Genomic DNA, 24517 nt, shown 5'->3' with positions numbered 1-24517 from the left:
TTGGGAAATGGTGGACTTTGCCAAGAACCTGGTATAGACAAAGGACAGTGCTTGGAATTAAGTCTGAGGAAAGCTACTGGACTCCAAGCAGGAAGACTTTTAAATACCATATTGGAGAGTTTTAACTTTATTAACTGGGCAATGGGCACTTGTTAAGGGGCCTTGAGGCAGAGAATGGTTTAAGAGATGTGGTTTCAGAAGATTAATCTGGCAAATGTACAAGGAATCTATTAGAGGGGAAAAATGGAAGGCAAGGAACCTTGCTGGGAGAACATCACAATGGTCTTAGTGTCAGGGACTGAGGACAGCTGTAGGAGCAGGAGGGATGGAAACCACGGGTAGATTCAGAAAACACTGAAGACAAACATTGTTATGGCAGGAAGGAAGGGAAAGGGAACATGTATTAATTGAGGACCTACTACATTACTCACAGCACTAAACATGTAGAATGAAGATACATCTTGTTTTGCTTTGTGCAGTTTAAGACTTTGCCTTTTTTGGAGGGTCAAGGGATTTATTATTATTTATTAACAATAGCCATGTTCACTCTCAATGTGCTCTAGTTTGGATAATACATTACATAACCGAATTTTAATATACTTTTCCTCTCTTATTTCTCCAAACAATTCTGTTTATAGATGAAGAAGCTGAAGATCTGAGAAGTGAGTTACCTAATGGCACCTGACCAAGAGGTGGCCAACCTGGATTTGAATCCAGACCTACATAGTTCCAAAGCCCAGAATCTCCTACTATTCCTGGTTTCCTGCTCTCAACTTAATGGCAGGTCATGGGGGGCATTGAGGTGGGAAATGCCCATTAAAGGAAATAGGGATGTTGGGAAGAGGAAAGGGAGGGTAAAAGATGAGGAGTTCCGGTTTGGATATGTGGTCTTAAGGCACTGGAAGGACACTGAAGCAGTTGGTGACATTGGCTGCAACTCAGGAGCAAAATCACACTCTAGTTACAGATTTGTGTGCCTTCCAAATCAACAGATGCGGGAGTTGAAACCCTGGGACCGAATGACATCACCAAGCACGAGACTGCAGGACAAAGGTCACAGCTCAGACGCCTGCAGTGGCCAGGCAGGTAACACAGACGAGGCAGGGCAGGCAGGAGACGTTCAGGAGGAGTAGGAGGAGGTCTTATGAGGACTATCTTAATTTCCCCTAAAAATTATTTGCAATTTTAAATGGCAACACTACAGCCCTTACGATGGTAGTCTATTTCTTAATTAAGGCTGGTGACTCGACTGATTTCCAGTAATTTAATTTGAAATAAATCACAATTTATTTATAAAAAATAGTTATTCTGTTAAAGAGAAGCCTCATTGGTAGAATAGAACATTATAAATTATAGTCATTCAATTTTTGTCCACCTTTTCATCATAAGAGGAACTTCAAGTGAGAGTCTTTTTTAAAAAAATGCAATTACTTTTTATCAAAATTACTAGCTACATTCAAGTACATTAAACCAAACTGCAGTGCATTTTCACTGTCTTAAAAACAGACAAATATAATTCAGACCCTGTTGCCATAAGCATGAAGTGGGGCTGGGGAGGGAGATGGGAAGAGAGGGACAAAGCCTTGGAGGAGAGAGCTTTTCAAAAAGCAATACCCCCAAATTTCAAATTATTTTTTCAAATTATTTACATTTGAAAAAAAATTAATTCATTAATAAAAACTTGAGTTACTAGTCTTGTCCTTGTTTCAAACTCTCGATTGCAAGGCAATAAACACCTGTAGCCTTCAGAGGCCTAAACCAGTGGTTTGCAAACTTTCCTCAGTATCAGAAGTACTTAGACTTGTTTACCTGGAGGACTCATTACAGCATAGATTGGGAGGCCACATTTTGGAATGTTCTGATTTTGTAGGTCTGGGATGGACTGTGAGAATTTGCATCTCTAACCAGTTGCCAGTAGATGCTGATGCTGCTGGCACAGGGACTACACTTTGAGAACCACTTGCTCAACACACCAGTGGGTCTGCTAGACAGAGGCTGGCTGGCTTCTGCCTTTTTCAGAATTACTGTGGAGCACAAACATCCACCAAGGCTGTTTCTCATGGCACTCTGGAAAATGATTCAATGACACTGCTTCGAACAGAGGTCCAGCTTTTTGCCTCATTGTCTGTGTTCTGAATCCAACCTAGTTTAATATTTTGGAAAATGTTACCCTTTTCTGTACTGAGCAAAGTAAATATTTTGTCAGTTGTTAAGGATGAGCTGCAGAATAAGACCTAAAGATGTATCCAAATTCAGCAGGAAGGCTTGGAGCTGCTTTGGAACTTTTTCCAGATTGTGATTTGCAATGTATTTCAGAAGCCAGCCGAAATACCAACCACTTGATCTATTAAGAAAAGGCTGAATGAACCTTTTCACAGCAGAATATATTTTTCCACACCAACTCTCATTACACTTGGCAAAAAAAAAAAAAAAAAGGAGAAAGAGGAGACAAACTGCTTTTCTGTCAGTAGGATTTCATATGAGTATTGTTCTTATATAAAGAAATTGGTAGCAGAGAGTTTTTCAACTGCAAGAAATTGTTAGCAATCCTCTAGTTTGTCAACTGCTAAAACTAAGGCCCAGGGATGGTCAATGTCATTTGCTAGAAAACCAGACAGTGGCAGAGCTGAAATGAAATTCACAGGCTCTGGACTCTGAGGCCAGCACTGTTCTTTTCACACCACACTACTTCCCTTGCAATAAGAATCAGAACGAATTGACATTTAAAAAAAAAAAAAAAAAACAAATACTACCAATGGTGCATTTCACACTGCCTTTCCTGATAATTCCTAACCCCATTAGTTACTGATGGCTTCACCTGCTAGTGAGTGCTATGGGGGAACAGACAGAAGGGAGTCCTGGAGGGTCCTTTTTGGATGTTCCTTACTAACCCAGCATTTGCTGAAGATTCTCACACTATGGTGCTTTGGGGTCTCTTTAACGTACTATGTGAGCTGAGACTATAGAAATATAATCCTCATTATGGTGAAATTCACATTCTGTCAAGGAAGGTTCACATGAGGTAAGGGATCTCAGAGATCACCAGGTTCACATATCTCATGTTTAAATGAGGAATCAAAGCTCTCAGGAGTTGAGGAACTGCTGGGGTGTTCACAACCTATGAAAGTACAGGGCTAAAGCCTGACCCCAGATCTCTTGCCCTGCAGCATGTTGCTATTTCTACCTTATCATCCTGTCGACTGTAGTACAGTGTGTTGATTTAAGTCAGAAAATTGCATGCTCCACTGTGAATCTAGATCCAAAAATACTGAATCTGTTCAGCATCAAGAAAGAAATACAGTAATCACAACAGCTATGATTTCTTGAGTGCTAAGTCTCTCCCAGGCACTGCTATAAGCACGTTACATGAATTATTGCATTGAATCAGTCATATCACTGAGGAACACAGAATATCATAAAATTGGAAATTGAAATTAAGGATGAAATGATGAAAATGCATGAAATGCATTACATGAAAACAGAGCCTATGCTATTTTCCCAGAATATAATATCGTCTATTAAATGCAATAATCTAAGTAAAAGATTTAGAACAATTCTTGGCTCACAGTACATACTAAATATTAGCTGCTATTATCATATTTTCTCTATTTCTTTGTGTGGAACAGAACAGAAAATTTGGACCTAGATAAAAGTTATGAGCCATACAAGATCCCCAGCTGCCACCAGCAAAGACCACAGAGAACACTGTGTAGTTTGGACTAAAATGCTCTCAAAAGCCAAAAGCTGAAGCCAGAGACCACAAAATTAAACAGGTCTGTATTGGGTCTTGGTTTTAAGGAGCTCAGAGGGTTTACCTGGTTCCTCCTCATCAATCTTTATCACATGCAATTGGAGGGGGGAATGGATATAATATGAAAACCTTTTCCTATGAAGACAGCTTGCATAGGCAAAACAAATTACTCAAAGCCAGTGGTGACAACCCAATTTCCTTAATAAGAGTGTGCTGATCTACTAGCTAAGAAAAAGAATATCACCATTAATTAAGATGAAACTACAATAATAATACTCATTAAAGCACCCATGGTAGGTAAACTGCCTTGTAAATTACCCACCTGGGAATGCTTGACTTACTAGGTATTTGCAAATTGGTTAAACAACAACAACAACAAAAACTAGTGATATCCAGACCCCAAGTCCATTCTTTGGCCACCTACTTTCTCTACCTGGAGCTACAAGAGATTCACTGTGTTTGTAATAGAGGGATAAACTGAGATCAGTCGGTGAAAGATGCATAACGGTAGATTTTGGCTCAAGATAAGAAAGAACTTTCAAAAAAATTAGAGGAAACCAGTAACAAATGTGCTGCCAGCTGAGGTGATGTGCGCTCTGCACATGATCAAGGAGAGGCCCAATAAACACTTGAAGCGTGAGTAGTTATTGGTATCACAATTTTCATTGTCATTGTAATCATTATCTTATTAGCATCCTATCAGGTAGATGTAAACATTGATGAGAGTTGAAAATGGTTCCACTTAGAGAGGCCAAATACCAGAGTCAAGATTTGCTCTTAGGTCAAAGTTGAGTTTGAATCTAGAATCAGTTGCTTACCAGTGATGAAGCTTCAGAGTTGGCAATCAAACCTAAGTCTCGGTTTCTGCATCTGTATGATAGAGATTATAATAACAACGTCTCCTGTTCATTTTTTCATTCACAAGTTACTCACAAAGCATCTACTCTGGACCATGCACTTTTCTGGATGCTGGGGGATGGACAAGACAGATAAGATCTCTCTTTTCTATGGGTTCACATTTCAGTGTGTGTAGACGGAGTCAAGTAAACGTAAATATAACAAACTAAATACATATGTACATAGTAATAAATGTTATGAATTCAATAAAACAGGATGTCCAGGGTATCTTTAATCAGGATGGTCAAAGAAGACTTCTCTCAGAAGGTGACATACAAGTTGGAACCTGAAATAAGAGAAGGGGCCAGCTTTGACAAGCTCCAGCAGAGGAAGCAGCCAAGACCCTATGACCTGACCCCAGCCCCCTAAGCTAGATTGGCGTGTTGGCATGAGCAGCTCAAGATGAGGCTGGTGGTGAGAATTCCAGGTAAGGTGGGAGGATCTGCAGCACAGTTCACAGGACAAAGGAAGTACCTGGCAAAAAGAACAGTTGGGTCATTATTCATATTCTGAAAACTCCATGACATAGTAATGCCCTTGTGTAGTGAAGGCAGACAGAGGTCATGGCTTCTCTGTTGGGTGACACCCCAAAATGCCCAGGCCTGGGCACAGGGACAGGTTTCCATGCTACTCTGCTAATCTAACCTACTCAATCTAAAAGCACAATCTACATTTTAACCATGGGAGAGGAGAGAATTTTAGAGCTGGAAAATAACTGGGCCTGCTCATATATCAACAGTCATGATAAGGAATAATCTGAGGCTTTCTTGAAGCCCTGAGGAGTAGAAGAGTTAAGAGGGTGGGATTCTAGACCACCGCCCCTTATTCCAACCAGAGGAGTTCTACCGGCATCTGTTCTTTTGTTATATTTTTCACTTGAAAACTGAGTTGTGTTGCTAAAAAAACTCCAAGGCTTGAAAATCACCAGTTGACTCCAGTTTTGTTTTGTTTTGTTTTTGGACATAGGAGCTCAATCTGTCACCCGGGCAAGAGTGCAGTGGCACGATCATAGATCACGGCAGCCTCGACCTCCTGGGCTCAAGTGATCCTCCCACCTCAGCCTCCCAAGTAGCTGGGACTACAGGCATGCACACCTCACCTGGCCTGACTGCAGTTTCATAGATAAGGGACCTGAGCCTCAAACTGAGCCCGAAGGTCATTAGCTAATTAGCAGCAACCTGGGGCTAGGGTCCCTCTCTTGACTTCTGATTTAATGTTTCCCATCTGCTTTATTACATTAGAACACTTATTCTGATCTTTACAGATACGGCATTTGCTTCTCTTCAGCTCTATGTCAACCAGTATGTGTTCCCTTTCATATAAGTGTGTATCTGAGTTCTGATGCTCTAATGAGTTCTGCTATTTTGGAAAGTAACTCTTCTATTTAATTAATTTTGAACAACGAATACAGGACCAGTTTTCAGTATATTTTCAGTTCACAGAGGTTTCCTCAGAACCAAAAGATGTTTCAGCTAGGGTCTAGGAGTGAGGTTTGAGGGGAAGAGGATTAAAGCAACAATTTCTGAAAGGATTATAAAAATGTCGAATTGCTCTGTGCTACCTGAGGGAAAACTAAAGCTGAAAATTGGTTAAAGAGAAAACTGTGGAATCAGGGGTCAGAAAGTAGCAGAGATTCAGGAAGATAATAAAAGACACAATTTTCAAAATGTTGAGAATGAAGAAGGGTCCTTCATTGTTACCTTTTTGCCAAGGGCTTCCTTTGTGCTGTGATGCCTATTTTTAAGAATCGCCATCTTAGATCATGAGAATGGTTTATGTTCTATCTCAACTCAAGTTTTTGTGGTGGAGGATACCATCTTGATACTTTAAACCATTAGAAGCTGGTTTAGTGGAAGCAAGAAATCTGTAAAGATTTGTAAAGGGATATGTCAAACCCTTGCTTCAGGGACAGCAAGTTGGGCTGGAGATTTGGCTTAAATAGCAACGAATTTCCTATTTGGAAAAGAACAGGAACAATGGGGAACATATGATATTTTATTCTATTTTTGACCATGGAAAGCAATCCTGGCATGTAGGGAAAGGTATCTAAAGTGTTTCCCAGATTAGCTGACAGTAGTGGGTAAGATGCCTTCCTTTGGTTAATTAATGCTGGCAGCTAGGGCAGGTGACCCAAGCATTTTCACAAGGTTGGAAATTTGCAGAGTTCAAGGTTTTGGAAGAAGTTAAACAGGATTCTCTTCAAAGGAGAGTAAAGATGTTTCCCAAATATCCCACAACTAAATGGAAGAACAAACCCTAAGTGAGGACAATATTAACAGTTAGTATAAGTTAATATCTTCACTCTTTATGGAGTTCATTTAGGTTGCAAAAGACAAGTAAGTGAATTCACAAATGAGATGATGCAATTAGCAACACGCAAATGAGAAAACATTCACACTAAAATAACAATGAGCTGTTGTACTTCCTTCTATTGCATGAGTGCTGACAGGGTTTTAGGGAAACTGGTGATCTCAAGCATGGCAGGGGGCATGGTAAATCAATATAGCCCTTCTGGAAAGCAGGTTGGTAATACATATTGAGCCATAAACATGATCCTACCATGTGATCAGTAATCCCACTCTTGAGAATCTATCCTAAGTAATCAAAAATATGTGGAAAGTGGCCGAGCGTGGTGGCTCACGCCTGTAATCCCAGCACTTTGGGAGGCCAAGGTGGGCAGATCACTTGAGATCAGAAGTCCCAGATGAGCCTGGCCAATATGGTGAGACCTTGTCTCTACTAAAAATACAAAAATTAGCTGGGCGTGGTGGCAGGGGCCTGTAATCCCAGCTACCTGGGAGGCTAAGGGAAGAGAATCACTTGGACCTGGGAGGCAGAGGTTGCAGTGAGCAGAGATCACACCACTCCACTCCAGCCTGGGCAACAGAGCGAGACTCTGTTTCAAAAAAAATAAATAAATAAAAAGTAGAAAGCTATAACCATAAAGACGTTTGTTGAAATAGTGTTTAAAAGAACACAAATTTAGAATAGGTGAGAAATTTCAATTCAACAAATGATAATTGAATATCTACTATGAGTGGGGTGTACTAAGGCAGAGTTCCATCCCTCAATAATTTATAATCACAATTTAATGACTGTACTCTTTGGAATATTATGCAACCATCATATCAATCCAAGTTTTTGACTGTAGGCAATAGAAACTGACCCTGAACATCATTAACATGACAACAACAAAAAAACACAATGTTTGGAAGGCAATTGGGGTTCACAAAATTAAATGGAGTCTGAAGGATCAGGCTGGTAAAATGCCAGCAACAAGAGCTCTAGAAGTTTGGTTGTCGGAACACCAATAAGCTGGTTCTAGTTCTATGTTAGAAATAAATTATGAAAACTTAACGAAAAGCATAAAAATTTCTCAATTGAATATGTCAAGTATTGTGTAATGAAGAATACTACTGTTGACTTCTAACAGTGGTTTTGCTACTAACTAGTCATAGAACCCTGTGTGACTTATTTTACATTTCCCAGCCCTAATATTACAGCCATGTGTAAAATGAAGAACCAGATTAGAGATTATTTAAATGATGGTGCTCTGCTAGCTTCCTTGTCGCTTGAGTCTATATCAAGAGAGGCAACGTGTTTGAGATTCCTCCTTTCCTTTAACTGCTCTCATGCAGCTGGGGAAGACACTGTAGAGAAGCATAGACCACTTCTGTTTAAACCTGGACGCAGCCACATAATCTGTCTCAATACAAAGTTCCAGCTATGTACTACCCATCAGTTGGAGTTTGCATGGAAGGAGAAATCAATTTGCCATTCCTGGTCTGTACTATGTTGTTCTATATTCACAGGATAAGTTAAACCAGAAAAGCCAAGACATCCTAGCAGCAACAAGTAAAGTCTCTGCTGAACAGAATCTCCAAGAGTAGCTCTTGTCCTGCTGCTAAACATCAATTCAGCTTGTACAATCTCCCTGGTAACAGAGTACAATAAGCTATCATCCAGGCAGCCTGAAAGTTTTGTCATATAATTCAAACAGATTTTAGGAGCTCTCAGCATGGTGTTCTTCATTCAGTTCCTACAGGCCTTGCCCTTTGTCCTCTATCCTCCCTGTCCATATACCTGATGACTGTCCCATTTATATTCTGCTGGAATCATCCAAACTGAACATAATGGAACTTAGAAACCTAGAAAAGCCCTGGATCATCCGGTCTTAATAATCAAAAGAGTCTGGAAACAGAAATGTCAGAACTTTGTATAATCAAATAAGGATCAGTTAAGGGAGAAGTCTACTGAAGGGAACACTTTTTAAAATGAAACAAGAGTCTTGACAGTTTCTCTCTTTCAAATCAAGTTTCATCTCACCAATAAGATGTGTTCATTAGGGTGAGATTTAGCTATATATATCACACGGACTCAAAATCACAGTGCCTCAGAGCAGGGATCAGTAGGCTACAGTCTATGAATCAAATTCAGCCTGCCACCTGTTTTTGTAATTAAAATTTTATTCCAACGTAGTCACTCATTTGTTTATGTATTGACTGTGGCTGCTTTTGAATTATGACAGCAGAGTTGAGGAGCTGTGACCGAGACTGTATGGACTACAAAGCCTAAAATGTCTATTTTCTGGCCTTTTACAAAAATGGTTTACTAACCACTGCCTTAGAGTGTTCATTCATTACTCTCTTATGTAAAGAAGTCTAGAGGCTGGGACTGTAGGATTAATAGTGCCATCAGAGAACCAACCCATTGCATCTTTTTGCTTTGACATCCTAGCACACGGGTGCTAGGATCCTCTAGGTCATCTCATGGTCCAAAGTGCTGCTGGGACTCAGCCGCCATATCTAAATATGTCAAATCCAGGTCTGAAGAAAGAGGAAAAGAAGACACTGGTGAAGGAGGGTTCCTCCTTGATGAGTCAGCTCTCATTAAGCAGTCCTCTTGATAGTTCCACAAAACACTCCACTTCTATTTTATTTGCCAGAACTTAGTTGTTTGCCATATCTACCTTCAAGGCACACTGGAAAATACTGTTTTTTTTTGTTTGTTTGTTTTATTGTTGGTGGCCACATACCCAGATAAAAATAAGAGTCCATTGTTCTGGAGAAAGGGCAAAGTGAATGCTGAGTTAGGATAGCACCAGTCTTTGCTAAAAAACACTATTATTTAGTGATCTCATGAGTATCAGGATTCACAGCTCATCCATACCTTTTTCCATTGTGGGGGTGGCAATGTTTAAAGAATGAAGAATTTGCATTCTGACATCATAAATACAATTTATTTTATCTTATGTTTAATCAGTTGGTGTGCATATTAGCCAATTATTAATCGGTCAGTGATAGATCAATTCATTCATTCAACAAGACCTACTGAGCACCTACAATGTTACAGGCTGAGAGTGAAGCAAAGGGATCTGAAGTGCAATAAACCCAATCTCTGCCCCCAAGAAGTCCCAGGTCAATGAAGGAGAAAGACAAGTAAATGGACAATGGCCATTCAGGGTGGGAAATTTCCCACACCACCGTATATTTGTACACCACGGAAAGCACACAGGAAAGGCTTACAATTTGAGGTGCATGCTGATGAACCAGTTGGGAGGAGTTTGTGGAAGAAACAGGAGCACAGCTATTTCAATATGAGGGATTAGCAGGTGCCAAGACACAGAGGGCAAAGGGAGAGAACAGGCATGGAGAGGTTGGTGCAGCACAGGTGTGCAGGGGGAGGAAGGTGGGCAAAAATCACACCCAGAACAGAAGGGACCATGGCACCAAGATGTTGGGTTTCATCCAGAGTAGGCACTGAAGAGTTCCCTTAGAAGCAACAGGACTAATCTGTGTTTCATAAGGATGAAACTCTGGCTACAATGAGGAGGATTTGGATGACATGTGAAGGCAGGAAGACAGGGGAGAAAACCTCTATTTACCCCATCACATATTCTGCAATGGTGCTTAGGTTAAAGTATGACCTTGTATTGTTGCACAAGAAGATCCACTCACCCAATAGCTAATTAGCAAAAAGGCCTAATAATAATAACCTGGAATTCATTTAATCCTCATAGCCATCCTGGGAAGCCTCATCTTATAGAAGAGGTAACTGAGGCTCAGAAAGGTTAAATGGCTTGTGTAAAATGTCACAGCTATGAGTGACAGAGTGGGACTTGCATTAAGGTTTTCTGATCTCAAGTCCAGTTATCTTTCTGCTGCATGAGAGCAATGAGCATTCCAGACTCAACCAGTCACCCTAAATTCAGTCCAGGCAGGACTATCTGCATGTTTTGGCAGGAACATATCTTGATGGCATTAAATGTAGGAAAACACGGAGGCATTTCCCTTCTGTTACTTTATGAGGCAAGTTATCAAGAGTAGTTTACTAGGCTTTGGCAAAGTCTCTTAATAGGAAAAATCAAGCATATGTTTTATTATACTTTTGTTCAATGTTGTGGCAATTATTCAGAAACTCATGAAAGATCTGTTTCTTTAGCATTCCAGCTTTCTATTTGATTATAGTCCATCTTGCATCATTTATGTGGAGAGCCACAAGAATTATCAAAATAGACATATTAAAGTCTCAAGTCAACTACATTTAATAAATTTTAATCTTTTAACTTGTTGTCATAGATTGTTGTCTTCTCAGAAAGAACTTCCCAGGCCAGGTGTAGTGGCTCACCCCTGTGATCCCAGCACTTTGGGAGCCTGAGGCAGGTGGGTCACCTGAGGTCAGGAGTTTGGGACCAGCCTGGCCAACATGGTGAAACCCTGTCTCTACTAAAAACGTAAAAATCAGCCAGGTGTGGTGGCGGGTGCCTGTAATCCCAGCTACTTGGGAGGCTGAGGCAGGAGGATTGCTTGAACCCAGGAGGCAGAGGTTGCAGTGAGCTGAGATGCAGTGGAGTTCCACTGAACTCCAGCCTGGGTGATAGAGTGAGACTCTGTCTCAAAAAAAGAAAAAGAAAAAAGAGAAAAGAAAAGAAAGAAAGAAAAAGAAAAAACTTTCCAGACACCTGTGCTCCTCTCCCAACCTTCATGTTTGAGTTAGATGCTGCCCCTCATTTATTATACTATCCAGTGTGCAGTCAAGGAGCTTAGAAACCTGCTTCATGATTGTCAGCTTCCTCGCCTGTTTCTCACTTCAAAGATGGTAAGATCCTTGAAGTCAGCAACAGGATATTTATTTGTCTTTATATATCCAGCGTCTGGCACAGTGATTGCCATTTAATAGCTCACAATAATTATTTGTAGACTAATTAATAAAATTAAGCAACAATGTATATTTAAAATGATACTGTATCAAAATCCTTAGCACATTAAAACGATTTTTACTTTCTCTGTAATTTTACTGCCAAAAAAACACAAAAGCTCTAAGAACAACTTCAGAGTATTTCAAGGGGCTATTAGGGGTCCATTTTGATATTTGTTAAGATTGAGGATCACAATGCTTTTTCAGAAGTTGATCCAGAGATGGCTGCATTGTGGTTCCATTTTTTTTCTCCCTCTGTCATATCTCCCACAATAAGCACAGGCTTTGCAGATTAACTCTGCCTTAGTTTAAAATCGGAAATGTTATGTTGCTGTCTTAGAAGATGAGATGTTATGCTGGGCACATATATGCCTTTCGAATTCACTCTGCTTTCTGTTTGTCAGCCCACCATGCTGCTACTTGATAGGAGGAAAAGGCTCCTATGTTTTGGTCTGAATAGGAGCTAAACTCATGGGACTTACTGCCTACAGACACACAAACACTCGAAGCTCTTCTACACTCATATGTTTTACCACTCTCCTGAAGAGTGTGGCACCCTGAGCCACCGAGTTTTCATTTTTTTTTGATTCAGTTTGAAGGCCTGAATGAAGTGCTACTATAAATTAATGAGACATTTTCATGAAACGGAATTCCTATTCAGGAATTCATGATCTGGTCAGTCATCTGCTTAAAACATGTCTGGAAGTCATTGCCTTAAACCCTGTTCTAAGAGTGAGGTAGGAAACCCCAAACAAATCTTGTACTACCACAGGTGATGCAGAGGGAGCCTGAAGTCCTGATTAATTTCCTCACATTTGTGTGCTCCTTCCCATCCTATAGGGAGGCTGGGGTAAAGACGGTTTGGTTGATTTCAGAAAATGCTATCTGCTGAGCTTTAAAGACTGTCTATATAGCGTAGTTGTGGGTTTTTGAAAAGGTGGAGAGAAGAATGGGCTTGAAGCATGAGGCGATTAAAACTGGTCTTCAAGAATACGTGGAATTTGAGTTGTTGGTGGGTTACAAGCATTTTTCAACCTAGGGCAATGTTGCTGTCTGGGGGACATTCAGCAATGTCTTGAGACATTTTTGCCTGTCACAAATTGTAGGAAGAGGGGTTGTTACTGGTGAGAAGAGTCCAAGGATGCTGCTAAATATTCTACAATGCACAGAACAGCCCTCAGGCCCTACCCAACAATAATTATCTGGTCCCAAATAGTCAATAATGCTGAGGCTGAGAAACCCTGGGTTACACAAAGGACATTCAGAACAAGTAGGATACCACAGGAAAGGAAAAATTTAGAAATAAACTTATGTTGGATTTTTTTTTTTTTTTGAAACAGGGTCTCGCTCTGTTGCCCATGCAGGAGTGCAATGGTACGATCTCAGCTCACTGCAACCTCCACCTCCTGGGTTCAAGCAATTCTCCTGCCTCAGCCTCCCGAATAACTGGGTTTACAGACGTGTGCCACCATATCTGGCTAATTTTTGCATTTTTATTAAAGACAGGATTTCATCATGTTGGCCAGGCTGGTCTCGAACTCCTGTCCTCAAGTGATCCACCAGTCTCAGCCTCCCAAAGTGCTGGGATTACAGGCATGAGCCACCACACCTGGCCAATTTTTTTTTTTTTTTTTTTTGAGAAGGAGTCTCACTCTGTTGCCCAGGTTGAAATGCAGTGATAGATGCAATTTCGGCTCACTGCAAGCTCTGCCTCCCTGGTTCACGCCATTCTCCTGCCTCAGCCTCCCTAGTAGCTGGGACTATAGGTGCCCACCACCATGTCTGGCTAATTTTTGTATTTTTAGTAGAGACAGTGTTTCACCTTGTTAGCCAGGATGGTCTCGATCTCCTGACCTCATGATCTGCATGCCTTGGCCTCCCAAAGTGCTGGTATTACAGGCGTGAGCCACCGCGCCTGGCCCGATTGTTGGAACTTTTAAAAATTGTTTAGACTCCTTCTCATCAATCTCCACTTAACCTAATGTTCACATATGAAGGACCTATGGGATATTTTCACATTTAAATATTCCTTTGCTGTCGGTACAGAGTATAAACTAGGAAATTTGCAATGTGGTGGGGCTCTGTGGTTCCCGGAAATGGGTTAGCCCACACTAGAATTCACTCTTTCAGGATCCTGTGGCCCATGTCTCCTTCATAGCACCAGCCACAATACACATCAATGCAATTCTTATTTATTATATGCCTCCTGTACTAGAATATAAACCTCCCACAGCAAAGGACTGGATCTGGTGTGCTTCCGGTTTATCTCAGAGCCCACCAGTGTCTGGCGGTGGGAGGGGAGCTAAGAGAGTAAACTCTTGAGTCAAACTGCCTGGGTTTCAATCCTTATTTCACCATTAACTCACTCTGTCACCTTAGGCAAGTCACTTAATTTTAACAAAGGCTCAGTTTCCCCATCATATAGAGAGGGATATCTGGTGCCTACCTCACAGATAAAACTAAGTAAGTTAATATGTGCAAAATGCTTACTAAACGTTTGTTGATGAGGGAAGCATCCAAAAGCAAGCAAAGATAGGGTTAAAAATCTGTCTGCCCCCTACAAAATTAGGAAGAAAAAACTTCATAAAACATATTGGCTTCTACCTTTTTGGTGTTCAAAAAATTTAAGACTTTTCTTCTTTGTGATCTATGGTGGAAGGCTGTATGTTAATATTTTTAGTCAAAAGGCCTTGAAAGCCATAGCAGAAGACACAATTTTGCCATATTGATTTGACTTAATAAATGTTCCACCCAGTGTCTCCGCCATGTCGGTTTCTCTCTACATATTTTCTCTAGGTTAATTTCATTTTTTATTGTCTCCTGATAAAAACTGATTTATGGCACTTTGGTAAGTCTACTTAAGAAAGGAACTGAGTATTCTGTGGTTGAATGCCACTAGTCTCCTTCCTGTATATGAGCAGCCTCTTTCTACAGTGTTACATTCTTCAGCATCACAGGGCTCTTCCAAGTACACAGAGGGTTTACACTTTGTTTTCTAATTCAAATTGTCTGAAACTTTACTGTGTTCTGTACATCTACTACTCCTTCAGGTTCCTGATCTCTTGCTACTTTTCATCTTTCCTTCACTATTTCCTATGTGTCTACCTTGTGGAAGCCCTCGGGAGAGAATCATGATCTCTGGTCATTCACTTAGGTACACAATTATTCGCTTGACACTCAAGAAGCATTTATTGAGCACCAGTGTATTAGTCCATTCTCATGCTGCTAATAAAGACATATTCAAGACTGGGTAACTTATAAATGAAAAAGGTTTGACTTATAGTTCAGCATGGCTGGGTTGGCCTCAAGAAACTTAAAATCATGGCAGAAGTGGAAGCAAACACGTCCTTCTTCACATGGTGGCAAAGAGGAGAAGAATAAGCAAAAGGGGGAAAAACCCCTTATAAACCCATCAGATCTCATAAGAACTCACTCATTTTCACAAGAACAGCACAAGGGTAACTGCCCCCATGATTAAATTACCTCCCACCAGGTCCCTCCCATGACGCGTGGGGATTATGGGAACTACAATTCAAGATGCGATTTGGGTGGGGACACAGCCAACCTGTATCAACTAGTGTATTTGAAGCTCTGCTCCTGGCTTGTGGGATACAGCAGTGAACACGACAGGCAAGGCCTTGCCCTCCTAGAATAGACGTTCTTGAGTGTGAAGGGAGATGGTAAGAAATAAGCAAGCTAATGAACAAGGCAATCTCTGACAAGACAATATTCTTACAAAAGAAATCAACAGTATAATTGTACTAGTTTTCTATGGCGGCTATTACAAATTACCATGAACTTGGGGGCCTACAACAACACATATTTATTATCTCACAATTCAAAGGTCAGGAGTCTGACATGGGTCTCACTGGGCTAAAATGAGGGAGTTGTCAGGGCTCTGTTCCTTCTGGAAGCTCTAAGGGAGAATCCATTCCCTTGCACTTCCCAGTTCTAGAGTGGGTCCACATTCCTTGGCTCATGGTCCCCTCCTCCATCTTCAGAACCAGCAATGGCCAGTGAAGTTTTTTTACATCGTATTACTCTGACATTGACTCTTCTGCCTCCCTTTTCCATATTTAAAGGATCCTTGTGATTACAATGAGCCCACTGAGATCATCCAGGATAACCTACTTATCTTAAAGTTAGCTGATTAGCAATTTGCATCTCATCTAAAACCTTAATTCCCCTTTACCATGCAACATATTCACAAGTTTTGGGGATTAAGACTCCTTTAGGGGACATGAGTCTGCCTACCACAATGATATAATGGGTGACCATGACCATGATTTTAGTATCCTGTTCAATACCTACATAGAAGAGATGTTTGGTAAATTCAGTACTTGGTAAATGGATCACAACTATATATATTTGCTTCTTGTTAAAGGGTCAGAGCAAGGGCTGTGTTTTCTTTATTGCAGGAACTGCAGGGGTGAGGTGACTTCAGCCAACCTTCTAGGTTAACTAAAAGTTTTCCCAGTGCAGAGAGACACTCAGGGGGCCCTGCTCTTAATACATCAGGCTCCAGAGGCGAAACCCCCCAGCCTTTCTCCTACTTGTCCTCTATGTCTAGCTGCTGCCATTTGGCTACTGCAGGACCCAGGGTGGTGATCTTTCTTCATGTCCTCTCAGCAATTGCTTCTTCCTGCAGCTTCCCTGAGCACTCTACCACCTTCATTTCTGTCGGCTGTGGCAATTTTCCTGAATTATAAATGGAGATTTTTTTTTAAGGATCCTAGGAGATCATTTTCCAGATAAGGAAAGTGAATTTTAGAATAGCTGGGGGAAAATATCTAAAATGGTTTAGAAAGGCTTTTGATGGATGAAGTGTGAGATTAGACAGTTTTATGGGGTTGCTTTTATGCAGTATGAATATGGTAAGTTTAATTTTTAATTTCTGCAGCGTTGCTTGATTTTATGATGCCACTATTTTGCTGGATGTATCTGACAAATGCTATTCTTCCTCCTCACTAAATTATAGCCTTCCGTTCCTTAAAATGTCTCATAAGAATTAAGCCTTGACAGTCTAACAAGACCTAGCATCACTGACCCTTCCTGCCCCTGATTATATAACACAGTTGGCTGCATATGTGTCACTTTGCCTCTTTCATTTGTACGTATTTATCTTATTCTGAATTCATGGCTGTGTTCTCCATGCAAATGTAAGCTCTCAGCAGAAAGGGAGAAAGTGGCCCATGGCTCTTATTTTGCTTGTACTTCTACCCAATGGCTACAGAGTTCTGTGGCCAGAAGTTGCTAAGTTAGATTATTTAATAAAGAGTGTTGCTTGAAAATACTGTAGAAAGATAATTTTATTTACTATTTACCTTTTACCTGTGCAATAGAACATGGGCAGTGTTCATCAGAACGATTTCAGAATTCATTTTTTTCAGAGAAAGTAACAACAAGGCATACTGGAACATTCAAGAAGGCCAGTCTTACTCACAAGAAGAAAAAGCCTCTACAGTGCATTCCTTAGAATGCTTTAGATGGCATTCTGGTCTCATTTCATATTGAGTTATAGCCAATTAGAAATTACCCTTTATACAGACAGACATTTTCATCTCTCTATAGAATGGCCACTAAAATCTCTCACCCAGAAGACGGTAAAGCAAGTCTGAAATATCCTAAATTAAAGACATAACTCTACTGACTGAAATTCTGAGGGTAACAAACCTTTTAGGCAAAATGAATTATGTCTGTCAATGTTATGTTTTATGCTTAGCAAAATGTACTGTGAAAAAAATGAGAATTTATTTTCTTAATTTCCTTTCTAATTTTTCCTTAAATCCACCCTAAGGATCAGCACAAACTCACTGATTTTATAATCTACTCCCATTTGGAATCTGAGATCAGGAAAGAACTCACCTTCTATGACCAAAAATGTGAGTTGCCTGAGTTTTCAGTCTGCTATGGAAGCCCAAATAACTAGTTCCACCTTGCTTCTGGACACGAGGATATAGCTGATGACACTGTATTTATGACACAAATGGGAAGGAACAGGTGTGTGTGTGTGTGTGTGTGTGTGTGTGTGTGTGTGTGTGTTGTAATGGTTATGGGAAATCTAAATTGAAAGTTTGCTGCATGTAGCTATAACGTTCGCTTAGATAATTGCTTTTTGTAAACATAGTTTCTTACAAAGTCTTTGCTTGCTGCTATGGAAGCAATGACATTAACAGAAATAACAGTGGTGCCACAAATCTTCAGGGATTTTTTTTAATGGAAAGGAAAATTTTAAAACTAAAAATATACTTTTTATTTGCAACTATGGGAATACAAACACCAGAAAAACACAAGAGGACTGTATATTTGGGACATGGAAGGTATTCTATCTGGTGGTTTTAGCAAGACAGTCATGGAATGGAATCTAGGTCTTAAGTCATTGCAATTGGGGCAAAGGAGGGGAACAAAACTGCATTCACAAAAAGAAGATTACCTGGAGGGTGTGATACAACTCCCCTCATTTGTTCCTCAACATGCTCCATGTACCACTCTTATGGATACAGAGGCAGCACCTTAATATCTCTTGAATTTATATTACTTATGATATCTGAATTGACATTTATTTTGCAGTGCCCATTAAAAAATGTCCAGATCTAAAAGCACTGAAATATAAGAGAAATGCCTTCTATTTTTGTCTCCACTCTAAACATCAACACTAGTTGAACTTCTGAAGGCACATTATTACAATCAGTGGCCTAGCTCATTTAAGTTGGCCTCTATCAGCCCTATTACCAAAGACCATGAAATGGTTTTCTGCATGCTTGAACTTAATGATCTCATAATTATTGCTGTAAATTATTTATATCAAAATGCTGACTCATAAAACTTGGTTACAGAAAAATTTTCTTTACATTAAAGACCTCTATGCTTTTTGTTTTTGTTTTTGTATCTTTTTGCTTTCTTCCTGATCTTACAAGTTATAGAGGGTTAAAAGGAGAAATGTTACTTTCTGAATGTTAAATCCACTGCAGGGCTGTGGTAGACCTATGCCAAAAAAGCAAAGATTTGCCTCTGTTTCTCTTATTAAATGGATATTTGAAAATACTACCACTAACCTCTGAAATCTGAAAATGAGTGGAGTTGGATTTATGCCCTTCTGTTAGCAGGCTGGCAGTGGCACCTATATTTACAAAGTTGAGTATATTATACCAAGGATATTTTTATTCACTTAAATTTTACATCAGTTAATTGATTTAGAAAAATATTATTCCAGATTTTTGTGATAGAGAAAATGCAATGGTTAAAGATTACGAACTACCTTGAAAAGGGGAAAAAAAAATAGTTGTTACTTAAAATAAATCCAGAATGACTCCATGCCAGAATTACATCAACACTGCGTTGTAGAAAGTTGCCTGCCAGCTATTACAGTGGACAGTGACGGATTCAATTTTAATTTCTGCAGTTAATGCCATGTCACACATGTGGCTGTGTCAGCCTTCACTGACCTTTTGGATCTGACAGTGTGTCTATACAAGCACTGGAGCAAGTGGAAACTTAATAAGAAAAAGAGAAGTCATGGATCAACACAGGCATAATACCTTGGTCATTTAAAAACACAGATTCAATAAATGGATAGATAGATGATTTCTAATGATTTGGAGGGGAATGAAATAATATAACAATTACACAGTATTTCCATTGGCAAGGCCATCAAAAGTTGATTCCTCAAGCACTTCTGCTATCCATAAATTCTCATGGTTGATACTTTTCTTTGCCCTGCAATCTGTATTTTATTAAAAGCTTTTGTTTGGTGAATTCTTTGCTGCTGGCTGAAAGACCTCATGAATGCCCTGGAGTGTTGTAATAGCACATTAATGCAATATTACATTAATCGATGGCACTGCAGACATATACAATTTTAAAAACAAAACAACTGCAAAATTCACATCTGCATTGTATGGGCGAGTGTGATGTTGACTTGGCAAAATGTCACATTCCAAATTCAGCTATCCTGAAACCAATCCAATTTGTGTATTTTACATCAACAACAGAAAACACTGATTGAGCAAAGGTAATATATTTATGCATCCATCATTTATCACCGGAACATATAATGTGAAAAGAATGAGACATGAAGCCAAAGAGAAACATTCCTTTAAAATGAATTAGAAGGTTCTAAAGACACTTATTAAAAGGACTCATACAGGAAAAACTGTATAAATTAACCCAGTCAAACTCTGTGGATACAACAGGAGCCAAGCCATGGTCATTGCAGCTTTGAATACCTGCCAGACTGTCACCCTCATGTGGCTCTGTTTTTCATCCAGAAGGGGATTGGAAGAGATTATCTGGATAATTTGTAGAAAGCAGATTTCATGTTTTGCTACTCCAGCCTTGGTTCATGGCTGGGGTGCTCTATCCCTTAAAAGCATGGACTGGGAATAAGGAATATAGATGGACATATTTTCCAGGGAAGCCAATTTACTTGCCCCACTGCCCTGGACTACACCAGAGTTTGGTGTGCTACATGTGTTTGGTACACAAAAAGCATTGAACAACTCAGCCAAAAATCTTGCAGACAGCGTTTTCAGACAGAAGTCTGTGGAAGATATATCTGGTAAAATCAGTGACAATATATTATGAGAATGAGGAAACAACCCAGAGGTAAAAGACATGGATGGTGGGTAACATAATTTTTATTATGTGAAACTCCTCTTCTACTAGATAGGCTTGGATTACTTAACTGTAGAAATGACTCCTTCTCCTTTCCCTCATCTTCATCTCAAAATTTCTGTTTCCACCTTCTGGAACCCCTTTTCTTTGTCTTTATCTCTGAGGTGGACATGTCCCTCCCCCATTCTAAAGATAATCACTCTACCTTTCCTCTCAATTTGGACTCTGCATATTGTTCAGGATCTCGTTCTATTAGCTGTCTGTATGGGAGATGAAAGATGGCAATACATTCTTTGCTACTCCCTCCACTGTGAGGCGCATCTGGTTCTTACCCTTGAACCTGAGCTAGCCTTAGGGACTTGACTGATGACCAATAAGAAGCAGCAGAAGTGATGCTCTGGCCTTCTGAGGCTAGGGCTTACGAAGCCTGGCAGTTTCACCTGGAATACTGCCCTAGGAACTGTAAGTTGCCAAAAAGAAGTCAGACTACCCTAAGAGGCTGTTGAGGCCACAAGTAGGCATTCTGGCCAACAGTTCCAGCTGAGCGCAGCCTTCCAGCCATTCCCACCACGGGCACAATACAATGTCAGCCAAAGACCACAAAGTCACCTCTGTCATCCACATTTGGAACAGAAGAATCACCCTGCTGAGCATTGCCTCAATTCCAGACCAACACAATCCTAAGCTATAACAAAGTGATAATTGTTTAAAGTCATGAAGTTTTGAGGAAGTACATTATACAACAGTGGATACTGGAACAGAGCCCTCTCTAACCTTTAGTTTTGCATTTTTTAACTAATTCCCTTCCTTCTTCTATCTACAAATCTGTTCAATTCTTCCCAGTGTTAAAAATCTTCCCTCAGTCCCACCATACTACATGACAAAGCTCTGCTTCCCTCAGTGGTAGCTATCTCTAAAAGACTACTTTATACCTACAGTTTTTATTTTCTCACTTTCCACTCTGTAAACACATGGCAATTTGGTTTTCACAACCTCCATTCTAAAGTGGTAGAATTTCAAAATTGGAAGAGATGTAAAAGGCTGAAATCATCCAGCCATGTCTTCTGTCGAATTCTTCTTCATAAGGTCCCTTCTTTGTTGTAGGTGCCTCAACCATGATACAGCATCTCAAGGGATATGGCTCATGGTTCCAACCAAGGATGTTCATTTTATCTCTGGATATCTGAGACTGTGAGAAACTCTCTCTGATTCTACACAGAATTCTGTGTTTTTAAAGCTTCCATCCATTGGTTCTAGTTTTCTTGCTTCTAAGTACATAGAAAGAGCCTAATCTCCCCAGTTTAGAGGGCACAGTATAGGTAAGACATAGATTAGGCACTGGTAGTAGAGATGGAGAGATGAGAATATATCTTGCACTTCTTCCAGTCTAAAACATTTTATTGATACTGAAATTTACTTGCATCTTGAAATTAAGGTGGAAAGTGAAAAGGCGAATTTTGTAAATATCCTGTATCTTTCTTGAATGTAATTTAACTTAAGGTCTCAAGCCACTATTCCATTTGGCTGTAGGAAACATGGAGACTGTCTGGCTATGTGACCTTCAGTAATTTAGCTGCTGAAACTACAGCCATTTCCAAGAGATTAAATCTTGTTCAGTTATTTCAGTCAAATTCAGAATTTAAACATGGTCAAATTAGAGTTCTAACTTTCCTTATCTTTTCCTGGGATAGTAATTCTAAGAAGGCCCATATGTATCATGGCCTCATGGGGGAGGTACCTGGTTCATTACCTGCTCATCTTTGATGGAGACTTCTACCCACGCTGCTTTTGCTGTGGACATTGTTTCTGTTTCCACAGCCTCCAGCACAGAGAATCCATATCAAATTTACTGATGATGTTCCCTCATCAGGTCACCAAGGCCCTTCTGACCCTCTCAGGGCAGTCTCTCAGGACATGAATCTTAAAATGTTTTCCATGTTGCTGGGACACCTCCACTAGTGATTGCTGCCTTTCAGTCCTCTGGGATGCTGCTTGCTTCCTCTCCTGGGAAGTGATGCTCTAGAAATCAAACCCAGGTTCCCTGTATGCTGGGATTTCTCAAAACACTTGTGGAGTTTCAGTGATCTCCCATTCCAGGGGCACCAGGGAATGTAGAACCTTTTCAGCATCTTTCAGCATCTAAACTGCAGATTCTCCTCCTGCCAGCAGCTAAAACATAATCTCTTTTGGGACAAGAAGCTTCTCTGACATCATCCTTAATTCTCCCCAAACTCTACTGTTGATGTGAGAATTGTCAGGCTTTAGTTCTTGATATGCAAAGGAAACATTAAAGAAAATTTTTAAAGTTTATCTTTAACAAATTCTGTCTTATAATTAAAACCAAACCAAACCGAAAACTAACCCTGGCTCCTGGCTATCTTTTATGAGTTGCATGACCCAATTTTAGAAGTCAATAGCCAAGAATCTGCCTGTTTTTTTGTGATTAGCTGTCCCTGAGGATTTTAGCTTCAGGGACATGAAGTAAAAAAGGAATTACCAAGAAGGAAAAAAAACATTGGTTAGGATTTTAAAAGACAGGCCCACTATAACTACATTTGATTTGGTGGTGCTTACTTTATTTCCTGAAAACTGTTATTAAATTAAATTGATGGTACCTCTTACATCAGTGGCACAGTAGGAATGAGAGGAAGAAGAAATCCAGAAGTCGTTTCTCTGCAACGTGGTATAAGAGAGTTGTTAAGAGTAGACTTGAATAGCCTGAATTTAAATTGTGGGTTTGCATTAACTGGGTATCTTTGTGTCATTTACTAACTTTCTAAGCCTCATTTCCCTCATCTGTTATTTAGGGTAGAGTCTGGCACAAAGCAAATACTCAAGCAGAGTTTGTTGTTCTGATGTGTGTGATGTGTTCTAAGGTGTTTGATGTGGAGGAAAGTACAGAAAAAAGGTAAGGATGACTCTATTAATCAGATTTACAACTAACTTGCTAGTTCCTGAGGTGGAACTAGAAGCAGGCTGTCTTTCCACCAAATCATTGTGCCTTTCCGAGAATGCAGATTGATGAGGCATGAATAAAATGCAGGCCTACTTTAATTTCATTCTCTCAAGACCTAGTGGGATAGGAAGGAAAGGATCCCCAGGTCCTTACCAAAGAGGAAAATTAAGCATTAGTAAAGGTTGGGCATGGTAAAGGTTGTGGAGATGTCCACACCTATGGATTTCTAATCTAATGGATAGAAGAGCAACATCTGCATCTCTCAGATTATTCGTGGGGTGCCTTCTACTTATGGGGCCCATTGAGGATAATCCTGTTTGTAACCAAGTGTGGTCAGACTCAAAGAGCTTAGCTTCTCAGTATAAGTAGCCCACAACATCCTTTAAAAATATATAGTGCAAAGCCAACCACAGATTTAAATTTAAAGCTAGCACTGGTGCCTAAATCAAACAGCTACGTAGCAATGAAGTTGTATCAGAAAGCTTTATTTTTTTAATTTTTAAGATTTTTTTTTGAAACAGAGTCTTACTCTGTCGCCTAGGCTGGAGTACAGTGGTATGATCATAGCTCACTATAGCCTCAGACTCCAGGGCTCAAGTGATCCTCCCACCTCAGCCTCCCAAATAGCTGAGGCTACAGGCACAAGCCACTGTACTCAGTTTGGGAGCTTTTCTTTTTAAGGCCTACAAACTTTAGCCACTTTGGGAACAGTCTGGGGTTCAAAGAATATTTCATAATAAAGTGGTATCTGCTTGGGCTTCCTAATAGAATTGTCCCATGGACTCTTTGCAAACTAAATGATTTACTTTACTGCCTTGAGCAGCAAGGTACATGGCAATGACTGATATTTACTGAGATGGGAAATAGGTTTGGGAGGGATATCGGAGTCCAACTTTCAGTATGGATGTGTTACATATGAAATGTCTATGGGAAATCCACGTGAGATACTTGGTAGGTTTAGAACTCAAATGAGATATAAATGTGGGTGCTCTGTTGACTTTTGTTGGGTGAAACTGTGGAGTACGAAGAATTCCCTCCAGAAGAGATTGTAGGAAGAGAGGGAGAGTCCAGCAATGGTCCTGAAGCAATGCAATATGTAAATG

At 40.1% G+C, this 24517-nt stretch overlaps 1 protein-coding gene across 5 annotated transcripts in view; it reads right to left on the bottom strand.

Moving 5' to 3' along the window:
• The window catches only part of AIG1 (androgen induced 1), a 277790-nt gene that overhangs the window by 113415 nt on the left and 139858 nt on the right, over positions 1-24517 (bottom strand). Inside the window, exon 4 of one of the 5 annotated variants that reach the window (XM_025383422.1) lies at positions 4860-5122. The exons of the other annotated variants lie outside the window; for them this stretch is intronic. Coding sequence (XP_025239207.1) covers positions 4880-5122 — 243 coding nt within the window. The 3' untranslated portion in view covers positions 4860-4879. Of the gene's footprint in view, positions 1-4859; positions 5123-24517 lie in introns of those variants that run through there. 5 annotated transcript variants of the gene reach the window in all.

The sequence above is a fragment of the Theropithecus gelada genome, chromosome 4 (genome assembly GCF_003255815.1).
Source record: "Theropithecus gelada isolate Dixy chromosome 4, Tgel_1.0, whole genome shotgun sequence".
NCBI classification, from domain to species: Eukaryota; Metazoa; Chordata; class Mammalia; order Primates; family Cercopithecidae; genus Theropithecus; species Theropithecus gelada.
The sequence above is the reverse complement of the archived record's forward strand: the minus strand, read 5'-3'. Positions and strand labels throughout refer to the sequence as shown.